Source organism: Glossina fuscipes, unplaced genomic scaffold (assembly GCF_014805625.2).
Source record: "Glossina fuscipes isolate IAEA_lab_2018 unplaced genomic scaffold, Yale_Gfus_2 124423, whole genome shotgun sequence".
NCBI lineage: Eukaryota > Metazoa > Arthropoda > Insecta > Diptera > Glossinidae > Glossina > Glossina fuscipes.
This window is the reverse complement of record NW_024006385.1, coordinates 10,591-28,482: the sequence shown is the minus strand read 5'-3', so window position 1 is coordinate 28,482 and position 17,892 is coordinate 10,591. Positions and strand designations below refer to the sequence as shown.

Here is a 17,892-nt window from a genome sequence, read left to right as displayed (position 1 = left end):
ATACAGCTATAAGGAGTATGCTCTGTGTTGCTGGTCATAAAAAAAAAAGTACCAGAACAATTCATTGCTGTATAATAAACAGTGCGCTGTGCAACTGCTGCATTTTTAAGCGAGATTCTGCGCAGACTAAAGGAAAAAATCAATGTTATTTTGGAATGCGTAACATCTGCCTTAACCGTAGATTATGTCTTCTAAAGATCTTGTGTCTGGTTTCACAGTCACAACTTTAATGTAGCGCATCAACAGCCATTTGTCATTCCTGTGAAGGCTTGCAAAAGCTTTGGATAAGCAAATCTCCAAAATTGTTGGGCAGACTGATGGCCAAATGGGCGCATAGAAGAGCTTAACAAAAATCAGCTCAAAATCTTTTATTCGTAAAATATGTATATACCTTGTGAGAGGAATGATGATGACGTACTTCGGAGAACTATCACGTGACAAATCTCTTCATTCGTTAATCAGAAACTCATCTAACTTCAACTTTAAGCTCAAACTATAGATGCCTCTCGGGGTCAATTGACTGATAAACCGAGCGAGCAATTAGACGGACGTAGAGACAGACGTGTCAACGTACATAGAGAAATCGCCCTAAAATCCTTTCTTTAAGAATACATAATGTTTAGAGGATCTCTAATGCGTGTTTCTGTGTGATTAAAGAGCATCGATCTAAAATCTTTTTCTTGACAACAAGTATTATTTAGCGGATCTCTAAAGTGTGTTTCTGTGCGAGTATACTTTCCGCGTTGACGATTGTAGAAATATAGCACTTGGTGTAAGTGTGCCAAAAAAACGTGCTAAGAAATTCTCATGCGTACTTGACACAATTATCAACGCAGCATGCTGCACTACACCACTTACAATTAATGACTTTGAACTCAATTCATTCTTTTTTTATAAAAGGAAATAAAACAAAAAAATCAAAAGAAATATAGCGTAACCGTATAAGTGTATTATGTCAAGGGTAATCTATAAGTCGAATATAATCAGAAACGAGTTTATGGAGATTTAATAAAACTTTATAAAACAAGCAGAAACAGTATAAAGGGTCACAGTCCACCATTAAATACCCTACACAAATTGATTGAATGAATGAATGAATGAATAATTGATTGAAGGAATCAATGATTGTTTGATTGAATGAATGAATAAATGAATGATTGAATGATTAAATGATTGATTGACGGAATGAATGAATGAATAAATGATTGATTGACGGAATGAATGAATGAATGAATCAATTTATGAATGAATGAATGAATGACTGGTTGAATGAATGAATAAATGAATGAGTGAATGAATGAATGTATGAATGAATGAGTGAATGAATGAAGAAGGATCTGCTGTCCCTATACAAACAGGGCTCGATATGATGTTATTTGTTCAACGTTGTTTTTTTTCTTTTTACTGAATGAATCGTAACCCGAATATTAAGATTTGCTTTTTTTATTCACACCACTTTTTATACTTTTCATGCAACTAAATTAAGGAATTAGCCGAAGCTTCGAATATGTGACATTGGAAGTTGAAGGTTATAGATGCTTTCAATCATCCAAACTATAAATATAAATATATAATATTATAAATAAAAATCTATTTGATTTTATTTATGAAGTCACGCTTAGCAATTGTAAGCATAATATTTAGAAACAGCTAAAAGAGTATGTCCTTACTTAAGGTCACTAACGTAAGTTGCAGCAAAAGTTACTGACAAATTAACTGTCTCCCGATACCCTATCTGGATCTTGCTGATCCTCCTACGTTATTAAATACAAGGCTTCAAAACCAGCCTTGACTAGAGGTTGCCAATACTTTTCCACAATTTCGGGTACCAGTAAAGGAGATGCTACTGAAAGATCAGGCAAAATATTCTGTCTATTGCAGCGCCTAACTAGCGCAAAGTGGAATCCCACAGTGTAAGCAACTTAGATCCATTGGGATTGCTTTTCAGCAGTACCATCAACGGTGTGGGATACAAAAAGCCAAGACACAATACATGGACAACTTTGCTACAGCTGAACATTGAGAGACATTGTTTTCTTACGACGACTGCTTTAAAATAAAGCATTACAAGAGAGTTGATTGTAAATGATTTCATTTACTATCAGTAGAGTTCGTCCTTGGTCTAACACATATCAGTCTCATATAAAAAATTGCGGCCTGTAGCTTGAACAGAGAAATGGATGAACAGGCGTGCGACAGATGGACAAACTTAAACAGAATTAGAAATTGAATCTGAATCAAAAGTCTAATAAAATATTAGTTTGGGGAAAAAGAAAACCATTATTTTTATATGAACTTCAGGACTTTATTTAACATGCTTCGGATTGTCCGATTTGGGTCAAATATGCACCGTTTTGTTGTGTGATTTGTTGCCATTTTAAAGGTAACTTCAAAATGCCTCTCTCGTAGAAGTCCTGGCAAATTGAAATCGCCAGGCACAAATATCAATCCGGCGGCTTCATATATTTAAACACTTTACGAATAAAAGACGTATGTTTTTTATAAGTGCCGCTATCCGCATTGGATATCCACAAAGGATTCAGAAAGGGTCACTAGGATCATCTCTTCTTACGACAGCCTGGCACTCTGCAGAGATTTTTTAATGGTGTTCACCTAACTTCGAAAGGGAACAATCTAGATAGAAAGCTGAAACTTGTCATATATAATACACACAAAAAATGAAATAAAACAAACGCATGAGCCCCCACCGATTGAATACTTTCAGAAGAAATCTATTACAATATATTAGTTTCGATTATATTATCAGCAATATAAATGATGTCTTCCTCATCAGCTGTATAAGAGGATTCGTCATTTCGAATTGTTGTCAAGTTTTTGCCATCATGTCTCTCTTTTTTATCCTGGTTACAGCTCTATTTTTAGAGGATAGTAAAGGCTGATCTATATTTTTCCGAACTTTGTCTAACTTGATCTAACTGCAACAGATTCCGTTACATTAATGCGATTAAACTGTTAATCGTCCTATGACGATCTCTTTTCCTCGCCCCAATCAATCTGCTTTGTTGAAATATTTCTATTGTCGCAATCCGCATGTACCTGAGTAGTTTATTTTTTTTCAATTCTGATGAAACGTCACTAGAAAATTTATCACCATCAAGCAGCGCTTGCTAGTGCATTTGACATTAGAGTATGGAGTTAATTAAAATGGCCTCTGAAATAAATTACATATATTAAGATTTTTCAAAAGGTAGATGATTTAATCAATTTGCGTCCTGAACAGCTCATGTGACATATATGCGCCACATTTTCAGTCTTTATACTAACTTTAACAGTCCAGCAAATAACAGTATGCCACAAACAGAAAATGAAATCGAAATTGTCGGAGAAACGCTGATGACCCTCAGGCTGTTGTTGTGATATATGTATTTGTTCCCTTAATAATTAAAATTTTTTTCTTTTTTGATTATCTAATGGCTGATATTAAAACAGAAAATAATCATATATATATATGTATGTATATATGTTCGAACAGGAAAAAGAAGGATGGCGAATATCAATTCCATTTTTCAACAAATAATCTGTTGACGCCGTTATCTTTTATAATATATATCGATAGATGTAGGACTAAAGTCTTAAAGCTCTAGCATCTAAGGCGTTTATTAAAAACTCTACCGCACTTAGAGATTTGAAACCACTACCATTAAGTTGATAGTCGAGACTCTTGCTTACTTGGCCACTCAGGCCATGATAAATAAATAGTCGGCAGGCATACTTTATTTTATCAAGTCCATGTATATTCATATATACATATATGTATGTATGCATATATACAAATATTACGAGAAATAAACTTAACTGATTTTTTTTTTTTTACCACTTGGTGCGGTACAAATCTCAAATTGCATATACCTTACATCAAGTTATGCAAAGTGTTTGTAATTATTAATTGATGAAATAAATGTTGTAAATACACAAAAAACACAACCTTTTATAATAATCAAAATTAAATTAAATTTTTATGCTACAGATGGTTTTTCATGATAGAGGATTTGCAACATATTGAAAACAATTCTGCAATGGACATAAGATGGAAGGAAATATAACACAATTTAAATTTATTAATGTCTTAAGTAAAATAAAAAAATAAATTGATTTTTAATAAATTTTCAAATTTTCATTTTTTTTGGTTTTCGTATACAATAAAGAAAATTTATTTAATCAGAGAATCTGTTATGCTAAACATTTGTCTTGTAAAAAATTGCATGCAAACGTTTCAAATATAAATAAAAACAAAATAAAAATGTTGGGGGGAGATTTTCTCTTAGCTTTTCTTTACTTTTATATATGTATTTTGGTCATTTTCAGACACATTCTGGTTGAGTTTTGTTCATTTTGAGAGATCTGGCTATCGGTTTTTGGTAATTTTGAGAGACCTAGCTATTGGCTTTTGGTAAATCAATGAATTCAATATTTTTTTAAGAAATTGCCAGCAACTAAGGAGACTCGAACTTGATTTCCAGGGAAACGAAATGAATCTCAGATGGGTCGCTCTCCCATTTAAAAATATTTGTAAACAAATTCACGTGTAATTCTTTCAATTTCTGCAGAAATCTTTTTTTGTACCTCTTCCCTATCGTCTTTTAGGCATTTGTTCAATGTTTTTAAAAATAACTTTAAATTAAGGATTAATGATTTTTAAGACATATTTATATAAGAATACTTTATGTAAGTTTTTCACCGCAATAGTTGTTGTTTCTTTTTATTTTTATAACTTTTTCTCTTTTTTTCTGTTTTTTTTTTAGAATTTTTTCGATTTATTTCGCAATTTTTCACTTTATTTATGATCTCCTCGAAGTTCTTTGTTCAAATGGTTTTGCTTCTACATAAAACCATTAGCTGGTGTCATCCTTTACATAGTTTACAAAAAAAGGTACCTTGTGTTGAGAATAGAGAGAGCACAGAATCGCTACAATAAATTGCCACGACTCCAATGAAAATCTCAATAAATTTGCATTCGATTCTGTTAGTGCGATAAGTTTAAGTTCGATTCAGTTCTTCAGAATGCTGTATGTATCGAAAATCGAGCTTATTAAGACCTGTTATTCCTTATTATAAAATTTTCAAGCCCCAACTTGGAAATTGGAATTGGCCGCTTACCAACGTTGATGCTATTTCATCTTGCCGTGGCGCAGTAGGCCTTCTAACTTAACAAAAGGGAAGGAAAACTGCGAGCTGCTTTCTTTTAATATTTAATAAATATTATGGTCAACGGATTAATTTTTATTCACGTTAAATTTCCTTCAGATTTGATGTTCTTCTGGTTTTTTTTTTTTTTGTTTTTATTTAATTTTATGTTTATACTTTTTTATTATGTTTTTATTTTCATTTTATATTTATTTTAATTTTACTTAATTTTTTTTATTGTGTTTTTATTTTCATTTTATTTTCTTTTTGTATTTATTTTTTTATTTACTTTATTTTTTTTAACTTAATTTTTTTTATTCCTACTTTGTCATTTTTATATATTTTATTTTTATTTTTTTAATTGGTTCTCTTTTTTTCCATTTTTCTTTATTTTTTTTTAAGTTTAAAAATTTTCTAAACAATCTTCAATATCTTTACTTACGCACACTGTAGCAAGGAATTTTTTTGTAATATCTATCATTATCCTATCGATAGAAAACAAAATTACACACTGTAGCAAGGAATTTTTTTGTAATATCTATCATTATCCTATCGATAGAAAACAAAATTACTTACATAAATTTAATTCTTTTTTTCAAAGTTTAGGAAATAAATTTAAAACTTTTCAATTAAATTTTTTTTTTTTTTTTTATAAATAATTGTCTTTCGCGATTTATTTGTTATTATAATTTAAAAGATAACTGAAAGCAAATTTTATTTAATTAGTTTACTAACACACGTACAGTACATGAGCAAACTGTGTTTGAAATTTTTTTTGAGATACACTATTATTATTATATATGCTATAAAATTAAATACAAAAAGTAATAATAATAATAATAATAATAAAGCTGCTGTTTGAATTTGTTAAGGTGGAAAATGATGAATAAATAAACTCGTAATTAAATAGCAGTTAGTGAGCGACGTTTTTGTAATGTTAGATCGGGATGCCAAACATCGACTATCAACACCAATCGTATACCGGTTCCATTATGCCAGACCTCATGTTCAAAACTATCATCGAATATTAGAAATTTTCCCTCGTGCCAAGTGCTAAAATTAACATTAAATACTTGAAATTCTTTCCAATTTTTTCTTAAAAAAAAAAAAAAAGGGAAAAATATGTTTACCTTTCTTCTTCAGCTACCCGTAAACGTGATCCTTTATTAATGAGAAAGCTTAGTTAGTTAACGACAAGTAATTTTTCCTAATTAACTAAATTCTTCAAATGATTGATAACAAAAACTCCTCCTTCTGAACATGGTTTATTCCGTATTACCATTTACTCATTTAACAGAACGGGTACGGAGCTTTTTCACAATTTATTGTCATTGAACAGAACGCGGACAGTGCTTTTTCATCATTTATTGAAAGCAACTCTGTTCCCTATCTATTCAGAACAAATGGTACTTTTTTTTTTTTTGAAATCAAAGCAATTTTACAAGTGCACAATGAAGTTGTGCGAAGTGAAATCAGAATCCAGAAAAAAAAAATTTCAAGGAGAAGTTTTTGAAACATTTGCATAAAAGTGAAATAAGAACGTACGTGCTCCTTCGGGTACCACCAAACCTAAGTGAGCTCTCAGCCGACAATTGGTAGGCCCGCAATGAGGCCATACATGCGTATCTTCGTGCATAATACTGAATTTCACTTGTCCTCTGCGACACTGACGCGCAACAGGAAATTCTTCAATTAAACTGCAGGTAATGGGGGCCTTCAAGCAGTTACGATATATTTGTTGACCGCGCGCATACAATTCAAACTGTTTCCAATCACCTTGATCTTTGAGATTTTCTGATTCATCGATGAAATATCCTTCTTTACTTAGAATGTTCAAACCCTCTGCTTTAATAGCCAACCAATTCTGTTCTAATTTATGAAAGAAAGCCTGATAACCGGTTTCATTTTTTGACCAAAATGGTTGAGCTTTAAGTCCGGGTTCGTTATACAAAGAACGCTGATAAATGCTAGGGAATAATTTTAAATCGGCACCTTGCTTATAAACTTTGAAAGCCTCTTCTTCGCGACCCAAACGTTGTAAAGCATCGCCTAATTGAAAATAAAAGCGTCCATCCTGAGTACCCTCCGCTTTGCTGGCAATGCCACGTTGCAAGTAATCGACTGCCTTGTCGTATTTCAAATAATATTGTTTTAATACAAAACCGTAATGAACCAAAGCAAAGCCATCGTCTGGCCATTTTTGAAGTAATTGTTCCAAAACTTTTTTAGCCTCTGAAAAACTACACTGGTGTACTCTTACTTCAGTTAAGAATTCATAAACATTTGTTTACCGATTTATTAAGAGATAAGTAACCGTTAGCTGTTGACGCAACTCTAAATCTTGCGGGAAACGCTTTATAAGCTCATGATGTAAAGGCAAAGCATCCTGATGTTGTCCTGGAAAAGAAAAACTATTTAGAAAAAATTATTTTCAATTTATTTTCCAAACTCATTTACCCAAAAATTTCATTCGTTCCAAGCACCTTGTAGCTGCTGCTTTATACTCCTTTACATTTGCAATTTTTTTATCGATCTGCAGATAATACTTATAAACTTCAATGGCTGCTTTTAACAATTGATTGCTTTTCTGTTGTTCGGCGTATGCATCTAAGGCTCGAGCCTTAGCCAATTGCAATTGGATTCGTTGTGGGTAAGTTTTGATGAGCATATCATAGGTTTGTAAAGCTTGGGGATAAAGCTAATTATGCCAAGCATAAACACATAAACAAACAAACAAACAGCATGTTAAAACGTTAAGTTAGCAAGAGCAAAAAAATAAATAAATAAATAAATAAAAAATTAAAATTAAGTCAATATTAATTTCACAAGCGAGAGTTATTCTAATTTTTGTAAAGTGGGTGTTTTTATAGAATAACTCTGAGTCAACATTGAGTTAATTTAAATTTTTTTTATTTTCCATAAAACAAAAACGAAATGCAACGTTTTCTTTTTTTTTTAAACAGTTTTTTTTTAACACACCATAGACAGGTTTTTAGTTAAAATTGTAAAATTCATGCGCTTTTAAACAAAAAACAAATATTAAAAGATTATTTGAAAAAGAAAAAAAAAAAACGCATTAAAAGAATAAAGTAAAGAAACACGAAAATGTAAAGCTATGCACATTTAGGACTTAGAAAAAGATTGTCGTGGTGTTGTTGGAGAGTACTTTTTGTTTTTGTATTTTTTTTTTTTTTTTTTTTGCTTAAAATTTTAATGATAATTGTACTGTAGTAAATATATATTAAAAAATTGAAAGATTTTGTTTAAATTTTTTTTCTTATTATGATTTTAATTAAAGAAATTATAATTACCTCTCTCAGCATTTCCTCATTGGCTCTCCTTAATTCTTGCTCGAAGACATCGAAATCGTCATCGGAAGCTCTTGGACCGCTTTTTGGTTTTATTTCTATAGAAAAAATATTTTTATAATCTAATTGGTTAAATTGATTAAAACTGAACTAAATACGAAATGGATTTTATTCATTTTATTTTTTGAAAAGTTTCTTATCAACATCTGAGCAATCCCTATATACCTAGAGAAACGTTCAATACTTGCGTCAATAAGAGAAATTTATTGAATTTGCCGCCATTTTTGCGATAAAGTCTTGTCAAACCAAAAATAAAAAATTCACACCTAACAGTGAAGGGTTAGTAAAAATCGAGCACTACACGTGAGAGCAACACGTTTTCGTTGTTGAACAATAAGTCGCATGCCATACAGCCCGTGAAACCATTTATTTACTGCATGGGATATACCTTGGTCGTGCTTTGTCTCACCGTCGTCCATTTATTAGACTTATTTACAAAAAAAAGTCTACGCCAACGAGTCCACAACCACCCGTAGATTGAAGAACGAGATTCAACACCTCATCAAAGATATTCAGCCACATTTATGCAAAATGGTCATCGAAAACGTTATGGTCCCCATCCCGGTGTTACTTTTTTTAAGAATAAAAGAACTTTCAAAGGTTGCCTGTTCAATTCCTCCACGGGTTATTTGGAGGCGTTGTTGCTGATTTTTTTTTGGACCGCTTTGTGGTGCTCAAGCTTTTTTCCTCAGAGTTGCGTTTAATTTACTCTCTACAGCGGGCTTCGGGTCTGACCAAATTGCCCCATTTGCAATACCAATGTCTGTACAAAAACTTCCAATATTTCTAATAAACTTGATGTCGATATTTTCATTTTTGCAACTCAAAGAGTGCCAAGAGCACAAATCACAAAGGCACACAGACGGACAGATATGACTTAATCAAGATCACAATTACACGCTGGTCAAGAATATACATATTTTATAAGGTCTCTGACATTTCCGTTTGGGTTTTACGTAAATTATTTCAAAAAAAATACGAAAAAAAGTATATCCTCATCCTTCAGTGGTGGGAGATTAAATATCTATTGAACTCTGTCTTTACATTTTTTGTTATGTGCCTTATGTTTATCTTTGGTGTTGGCTTTCAAAATTTTAAAAATTGCTATAGAAAATTAAAACGCGAGACTTTCATTATTTTATTTCTAAAGTTTGTAGCCTGTTTATGGGTCGCCTAATAAGTCAGGAGCGTTCAACAGTCGAATGAGAGATTTCTTAAACGAAAAATTGCTATCGAGGAACATATTCAAATTGCGATTGAGTTTACACACCATAGAAAAATCTAAGACGGCTTCTTCTCAAATTAAAAATTTGAAAATATTTTTATTAAGTACTCATTACACCCTACACTACTAGGAGGAACTGAGATAGATCAATCCTCCTCTCAATCTATACAAGTCCGTTCGTCTATTCGTCTTGTTTTCTTGTGTCTGTCAGCCTACAGAATGCAATTTTTGAGATATGCTGATGAAACTTCGTACATCCGCACGTTTGGCCGAAGGACAAAAACTATCAAAAATGGTTCCGATCGACTTCTGTTTTCACAAGACCTTAATTTGAAATGTCATTATACGGACAACTGCATTAAACGAAGTGGTGTAGGGTGTTTAACAATGGGCGGCGCTCCCCTAGATTGTGCTCAAATGTTTTATGGACGGAAAGTTGTAACAAACAAAAATAATAAAATACATTAATACATTAATGTCATTGAAATGAATAAATATAAGAAAAAATAAACTAAATATCAATTCAAATTTGGAATTATTCCAAAAATTCAATTTCCTTAGTTGCTGAATGATGATGAACACTTCATGACCATTTCCTTATTCAATTCATTCAATCTAAGCACACAACCACACATTGTGTTCAAAACTTGTTGTTGAATGTCGTTAAGAATCTTAATCATTTTCATTTGACGAAAAGAAGAAGAGGAAGAAGAAATAATAAGAAATTTCGATCGTTAGCAATAATTGGCGTTTTGCATTTTCGAAAAAGTAAATTATCTTAAATTAAAGTAAAATACATTATCTTAAAACAAAACGAAAAAAGAATAACAAAATATTGTAAAGAAAACTTGAAAACCTTGAATACTTAAAAACATTTCTTAAAATTATATCTAAAAAAAAAATTGATAATCAAAAGTCATTAAGAGAAAAAAAATTCGCAAACTTAATTTTCTATATATATAAGAGATCTCTTCGTAGACGGATCTCATTTTAGTTTACAACTTTTAAAATTAAATCGCATTCTGAAGGTCCTTGAAACAGACAAATGCACTTTAACAGTATTCTTAAGCCAATGAGGGCAAGTAGTAGAAGAAACGAAGACAACATCGCAACTCTACGTGAGAGTGAGAATAGCGATAACCAGAACTAATAGAGATCTATGGCTCCTAAGTCACAGTCGAGTTATCGATAACGAAACGCGATGAGAAGCGCCCATAGTTAAAAACGTTATTTTTACCTGTATTTTAACTAAAAATAATAAGAAACATAATTTTTTTTTTAGTAATTACGTGTCCATGATGGATCATCGGGATCTTCATCACTTTCATATTCTTTGGCTGGTAATTTGCCATATTTGGCTTCTAAACGATTCATTAATTCTGTATCATCGACTTCGGATATATCATCCTCTTCGTCAACATCGTCATTATCATTTAATGCCTCATCTTCATCTAATACTTCAGAGTTATTATCTTCTGCTTCTTCCTCATCGTCATAGATATCATCTTCATCATAATCGATAACTTCATCATCTGGCTGATAATGCATCATCTGAGAATACTTAGGTAAAACATCAGGTATTTGCAAGTCTTCTTTCATTGACGATAAGGTTACATTTGCCTCAACAGATTTTGGTACGCTTTGATTTGACATAATTTCTGCTGGTGCGATTGGTGCTAAATCAACGACTGCGGCTAGTTTCAAAGAAGATTCTTCCATTTGATTGTTGATTTGATTGTTTATTGTGGATATATTTTCTACTTGTTCTTCTTCTTCTTCTTCTACTTGATCTTTTTCTTCTTCTTTTAATGTTATTTCCAATTCCGATTCAACTATAGATCCCGGTTTATAGCCCTTAGAACGATACATGGCTTCCAATTGCTCAAATGTTTCGGGAACGTACGCATCTCCAGCATCTATTTCACCTTCTTCACCAGGCTGCTCCTCTTCATCCACTAAATACTCGATTTCTTCTTCTATTTCAAATTCCTCCTCGGAATAATCTTTAAATTTCATTTCATTAATAAAAAAAAAAACAAAGTACAAATAATAAAATTTTCTGAAAATGCTTCCAATCGATTCAAAGGTAAGAAAACAAGTCCGTTATACCGTGTATACGGTAATCAAATTAAAAAAATCAATCATTTTTAAACGTTTATCAGCATAATAGACTTGTTTTTGAATCGGGAACGTTTTTAACCGTTTTCTAGTAGAGATTCGTCGTTTGCTTCCATTCCACTCTCCGGTATGGGCTCTTCATCAGTTGCTATGGTAAGGCGACGTTTCATTAATGTTTCTGCCATGTCTTCACCTAAAGTAGCTTTTTACAAATAATATAAAATCAACTTCTTTTTTCTTTTTTTTTTTTTTTATGTATAAACACAGTTAACAACAAAAAATTATATATATAAAAAAAAAAAAATAAATAAGTTCACAATTGCGAGAAAAGAAAGTGCAAATATTAGAAAAAATAAGGATGAAGAACATTTTTAGAGAAACATTTTGTTAAAACGTAACATAAGGAAAATTTTTAATTGTGTTACGAAATAACGTAAAGCGTATTACGCTCCACAATGCACAACATCAACATGCGTACGAAATTACTAAAATTTTGGTTATACAGAAGAGCAGGTTAAATGGCATAATATGCTTTAAAGGGGTTAACATAGTCTCTACAAAAGCTTAAGTCTTTTCGTGACTTATATACAAAAATAACAGAGCAAGACTATGATCTTATTATAAGATAGCACTCACTTGCCATAGGATTTTTCCTAATCAATACGAGACGCGCTACCGAGGCTAGAGCGATACCGATACCAATTTTCAAAGTCACTGTAAATATGTTTTGTAATTAGTGAACTTTTTCCGTATTTTGCACTTTCTTGTACAAGTTCTATTCTTATTTTGTATTATTTACATATTGTGTAAACTAAATTGCTTCTTCTTTTTCATTTTCTGCAAACTTAAGATAAAAATTAAAACTCAAATACAAAAAGTTTTTTAATTTCTTTGGTACTTATAACTCGAACTCGAACTTTTGGTTGTTAATTTCCTTTTTATACGCTACACCACTTGCGGTACAAATGGTCTCAGGAGGGCTTGAGATAGGTGCACATTTATCCGTCCATCTGTCCGTCTTGTTTACTTTGTTTCAACGTGTAGGTCGCAATTTTGAATATATTTTGATGAAATTTGGTACAGCGACCACTTACGGAGTCCATTTTATCAATAATTTTACGGTTGTGTAAGATACTTAATGGTGGCCTTGCCTCACTATAGTGTTGTTACTTGTTTTTAAATTCAAAAGTTTGCTTAGAGCTAAGAAAAACATAATGTTGTAACCTGCTTTGGGGGGCCAAATATATAATGGTCCCTCGTCCATATTCATATATAGGATTTATCATAAATAATATCAATTAGTGCGACTACGTATTTTAAAACAACTACAATTTGTTCACTTATGAAACTATTAACTTTTTCACATACTTTTCTTCTTTTTTCCCCCAAAAATTAAGACTAAATATAATTTGAAGAGATTATCACGTTAAGACGTAAACCTAAAGTTGAACCTACAGAATCTGGAAAATTCGTAATTTCAATGTTATTCCATTTTTACCCTTTCCAAGTCGTTAAGTCGTTTTCAAAGCCTATACCATCCAAAACTTGCCACTATATTTAAAAAATTCCAGTTTGACTTCTAAAGCAAGACAAGCGAGACAGAAATAGTTTTAAGGAAAAAAGTTGCGTTAATCAATTGATAGAAATTCAAACTTCTACAAAATTGCTATTTACAAACAGACAAAGATTTCTTATAAGAGGTTTTTCTCTCTTTAATTAACTAAGCTTTTTTATACCCATCACTGAAGGAAGGACGGACGAGAAGTCCATTCATATTGTCAAAATGTTTGCAAACAGCCAGAATGAAGCCCCAGAGACCCCATAAGATGTATATGGTCTTGATCATCTTGAGCATCACATTCTAAACCGATTTAAGCTTATCCGTCCATCTATCTGCCTGTGTATTGCCTGTGTTAAGCAGTCTCTCTCCTCTTCGCAAAAATATAGCAATCGGTTTTAAATTTGGTCCCAAAAAAATGGAAATTTTTTGAATGCAGGCCAAATCGGTCAAAGAACACGACCATAGTGTAACATAACCTGAGATCGCTTCTCTTTCTCAAAATCAAAAAAAAAAAGGCTTTTGTTTGTTTTTTCGCGAACTACAAAAGCATTTATATTCTACGCAACATCTGCACAAAAATGGAGAAAATCGGTCACGCCCATTATTAAAATTTAATTCTTTTATCAAAACCTTTCCAGCACCCAGAAACAAGCTTCGGACACCACACAAAATCCACATGTTATTGATCAGTATTAAGCGGTGATGGGTGTAAAAATCTCGGTTGTGGTCGAATATAGTTTTCTTACTTCTTTCCGTTCTTTATTTTTCTTTTAAAAAGTTTTACTTACGCGAGGAAGCCCATGACGGTACTTGATTAGATATCTCATCATCCATACTGTCAGCGTTTTCTGCGTTTTCATTAACTTCAACAGATGGCGGATTATTTTTGGCTGCTGCTGCTGCTTGCTGACGTGCTTTCTCTTGCAACAGTTCAAATTCACCTGCGTCATTATCAACTAGATTTTCTAAGGATTCATAAGTGCCGTCATCAAAATCCTAAAGAACAAAGAAAATTAAAGCAAAAAAAACGAAAAAACCATTATGAAAAAACCAAACCTCATCATCTTCTTCGTCTTCCTGGTTGTCAGCACTATCGTTATCATTGTTATTCCCATTTGACGCTACATTAGAAGTTTCCGCTGTGATATTTTCATCGACATTCTCGTCGTCTTCGTCGTCGTCCTCATCTTCATCGTTTTGGGATTGTTGAGCAGAATTCTTTTCTTCGGTGATATTCTCATCATCGTCGTCATTATCGTTTATGGGAATTTCTTCTTCTTCCTGTTCATCTTCCTCTTCCTCGTCAGCATCATCTTCACCAGTTTGCTCTTCGGTCGCATCTTGCAGCTCTTCTTCACCTTCAGAAACATCTGCAACTTCTTCGTAAGGTTCATCGTCATGTTCGTCATCGTGCTCTTCATCATGCTCGTCATCGTCCTCATGGTTTTCAGCAGAAGCAGCAGCGTGATCATCGTGATCGTCATGTTCTTGTCGATGTTCCTCTACCCAACCATCAAAATAATTAGAAAAACGCGACTCGGACAAAGGCGTGTCCACTGCGTTCGTTATTAAAAAGGGAAAACATTTATGATATAAAAATGTCTTTTTAATTAATTTAAAGAACACACTTACTGTCAGTCGAGTCACGATTTTCCATTATGATTAAAGCCACTAAACCCAAAAGTACGGCCATCAATGAAAAGAATATTATCTTGGCACACCAATGACCGCCCGTGCCATGATCATGCTGCACGTGTAGAAGGACGTCATCGGTGCCCATTTTAGTAATATGGACACCGTGAGATGCTTCATCATCTTGAGAGGAAACAAGGACATACAATAAATTAACAAAACTAACATAAAAATATATTGTATAAATAAAAAAAATTAAGTAATTAAAATAAAAAAATAGGTATAATTTTGATTTTAATAGAACGACGATATATTAGCAGTGCAAGATACATTTTCTAATAAATATTTTGAAAATGTTAAGCGGAAAGCATTTGAGGACTTTAGGATAATATCTTTTAAATTGGGAATCACACATTAGCTGGTCTACCTTGTAAACTACTTTTACGTGAAAACGTTATCTCGCCATCCGATTTACGATCGAGACCATCTATATAGGTTATATGTGCAATAATTAAAGTTATTAATTAATTACTTTTATAAAAAACAATTAGAAGAGAATTGTTTTTATGTATTTGTGCATGTATGTACATCTTCATTCATATTTAACTGCATGATCTTTTCTTCGACACAAACATAAACGCAAAAACAGTAGATAATTCCTATGACTGGCGAGAGTTCCCACCAATTTCTTTCAATTTTTCTTCTGTATGAATGTATGCAACGATATGAAAACAAATGACTAAGCGATAATGTACGCAAATAAACTCAAAGTGAATTCATTTACTTGCTTTGTTATCTTCGGTTATGCTAACAAACAAAATGATAAAAAATTCCATTAGATTTTAGCTCCATGGAAAGATATAAAACAATTATACAAAAAAAAGGTAGATCTATTACTATAACATTACACAAATTAAATACACAATAGCAAAGGACAATAAATGAAAGTTTGATAGAAAAATTTATTTTTCATTTCCGCCACCCATCAATTTAATTTTCTATGCTTAAATGGACTCACTATAGTTCCTTTCATGTCAGCTGAAGTTTGGTCGCAACAATTGTCTAGAGAAGCAGGGAGTTTGCCAGTTTATAAATCAAAACACTCTCTATGATGTAAAATAACATTAATCTCCTTGACATTGCATTTTATAAAATACTTTAAACGTTAATGTATTTTGGCAGCCCTATGTCATATGTTTTTTTCTCTGTTTCTCTTGATCGCTCTGAGCGCAAAGAATATTGTGTATGAGAGAAAAAAAACAAATACCTTGCTACGAAATATATTAGGATTATAAAAATACATATGATTTTCATATAGAATGCAAAAAAAAAATAGCAACAAAGTACCCCCGAAAAATATTTTTGCTTTATATAATAGGACCGCTTAAAAACCATTTATATATATATTGAAGCCATACAAATATACATGATTGATAAAAATAAGGGTTGTTTTGTTCAGTTCGTAGAAAAAAGTATTCAAAAATATGATTACCTACCACGTTTCTTTTTCTTATCCTTACGCTTGCGTGGTTGCACATCACCGGACATTTCTTAAACCCTTTTTATTGTTTTTTTTTTTTTTGCTTTTTGCGCTCTCACAACACGATGGTAATTACGATGTTATTGCTGATTATGATCACGTTATTAATGACCTATTTCTGAGGCTATTTATAATAACTTAACGGTTTCTTTGTCACCACTACAATTTTTTAAAATTTAGTGACAAATATTCATATGTTAACATTAATTTTCGTATTATTTTTAGGAACAAAATTTTCTATAGAAAGCAATTTTTCAACACAAATTTTACTTTATTTTAAATTATACGTTCATAGATGGGCACACGAACATTTAATTAAATATGTTTGTTTCAGAAAAACGTTTCTTTTTTATTAAAAGTACACAAAATCACACTTATAATTATATATAAATCTATACATATATATATATATATATATATGTATACGTATGTTATGTGTGTCTATATAGATATATGCATGTATATATAGATATAGACATATGTAATAATCTCTAAATGTGTACACTTTCCGTGCGCTGTGCCGATATTGGATGTTTGCAATTTATTTACAAATCTTGCTCTACTCGCGCTCGTAGTCTTTTGACGTCTGATGATTGCCAGATTAACAGGCAATTTATCGGAAAAAATGTTATTTTATAATGAAAAACTTAAAAATAAATTCCTTCTTTCCGCATGAACGATTTCAGATTTATATTCTCTTGCTCACTGCAGCGTTCGTATATTCTCTCATTTTTTAACATGATTTCGTACTTATTGTATATGCGTTTACTGATCAGTACTTATGTAAACTTATGTTTAAGTTTTGCTATTCTCATGATGGTTTCCTTATTACTCTTTTCTCATTTCTACGACTTTTTTGTATTTTTATATAGCCGGTAAAAAAAAACTTTACGCTCCCATTTGTTATGCGATATTTGTTTTGATCGTTAATTCTTCATTTGTTTTTACATTGATAAAACCGGTCAGCATATGTAGATCATTTCCTGCAGAAATTATACTAAAAAATAAGTGAATAGTTTGTGTGGTATTATAGACATTGCAGCAAATTAATTACTCTCTTTCGATATGTCTAAGTAACATTTCGTACCAGAGTGTGTCTTAAATGTTATGAACAAACAATCTACTTGACTCAATTCATTGTCATTCATTGTCATCAGTATCGTTATATTCAAAAGTCATGTAATTTGATTCAACCTGAAAATTATATTTTTCCTCTATGCTATTTTCTGGTTAATTTCAATTTTAAGCGAAACTAGCAAAGCGCTGAAATGATCATAGTAGTATATTTATTATTTTAGTTTCA

The 17,892-nt window shown here is 31.8% G+C and overlaps 1 protein-coding gene across 2 annotated transcripts; it reads right to left on the bottom strand.

The window, feature by feature from the left end:
* Positions 1 to 5,956: 5,956 nt before the first annotated feature.
* Positions 5,957 to 16,824, bottom strand: LOC119644529 (aspartyl/asparaginyl beta-hydroxylase-like). 2 transcript variants are annotated; one of them, XM_038044089.1, is made up of 14 exons: positions 16,546 to 16,824; positions 15,477 to 15,536; positions 15,050 to 15,232; positions 14,474 to 14,973; positions 14,206 to 14,413; positions 12,493 to 12,570; positions 11,939 to 12,058; positions 11,028 to 11,741; positions 8,457 to 8,551; positions 7,603 to 7,843; positions 7,437 to 7,542; positions 6,691 to 7,385; positions 6,276 to 6,306; positions 5,957 to 6,198 (listed from the first exon to the last, which is right to left on the bottom strand). In XM_038044089.1, the coding sequence occupies exons 1-14, from the start codon at positions 16,595 to 16,597 to the stop codon at positions 6,048 to 6,050; spliced, it is 3,234 nt and encodes a 1,077-aa protein (XP_037900017.1). In that variant the 5' UTR covers positions 16,598 to 16,824; the 3' UTR covers positions 5,957 to 6,047. The 2 variants fall into 2 exon arrangements, with proteins under 2 accessions (XP_037900017.1, XP_037900016.1); XM_038044088.1 differs by lacking the exons at positions 11,028 to 11,741; positions 11,939 to 12,058; positions 12,493 to 12,570 and having other exon boundaries at positions 5,966 to 6,198.
* Positions 16,825 to 17,892: the final 1,068 nt, after the last annotated feature.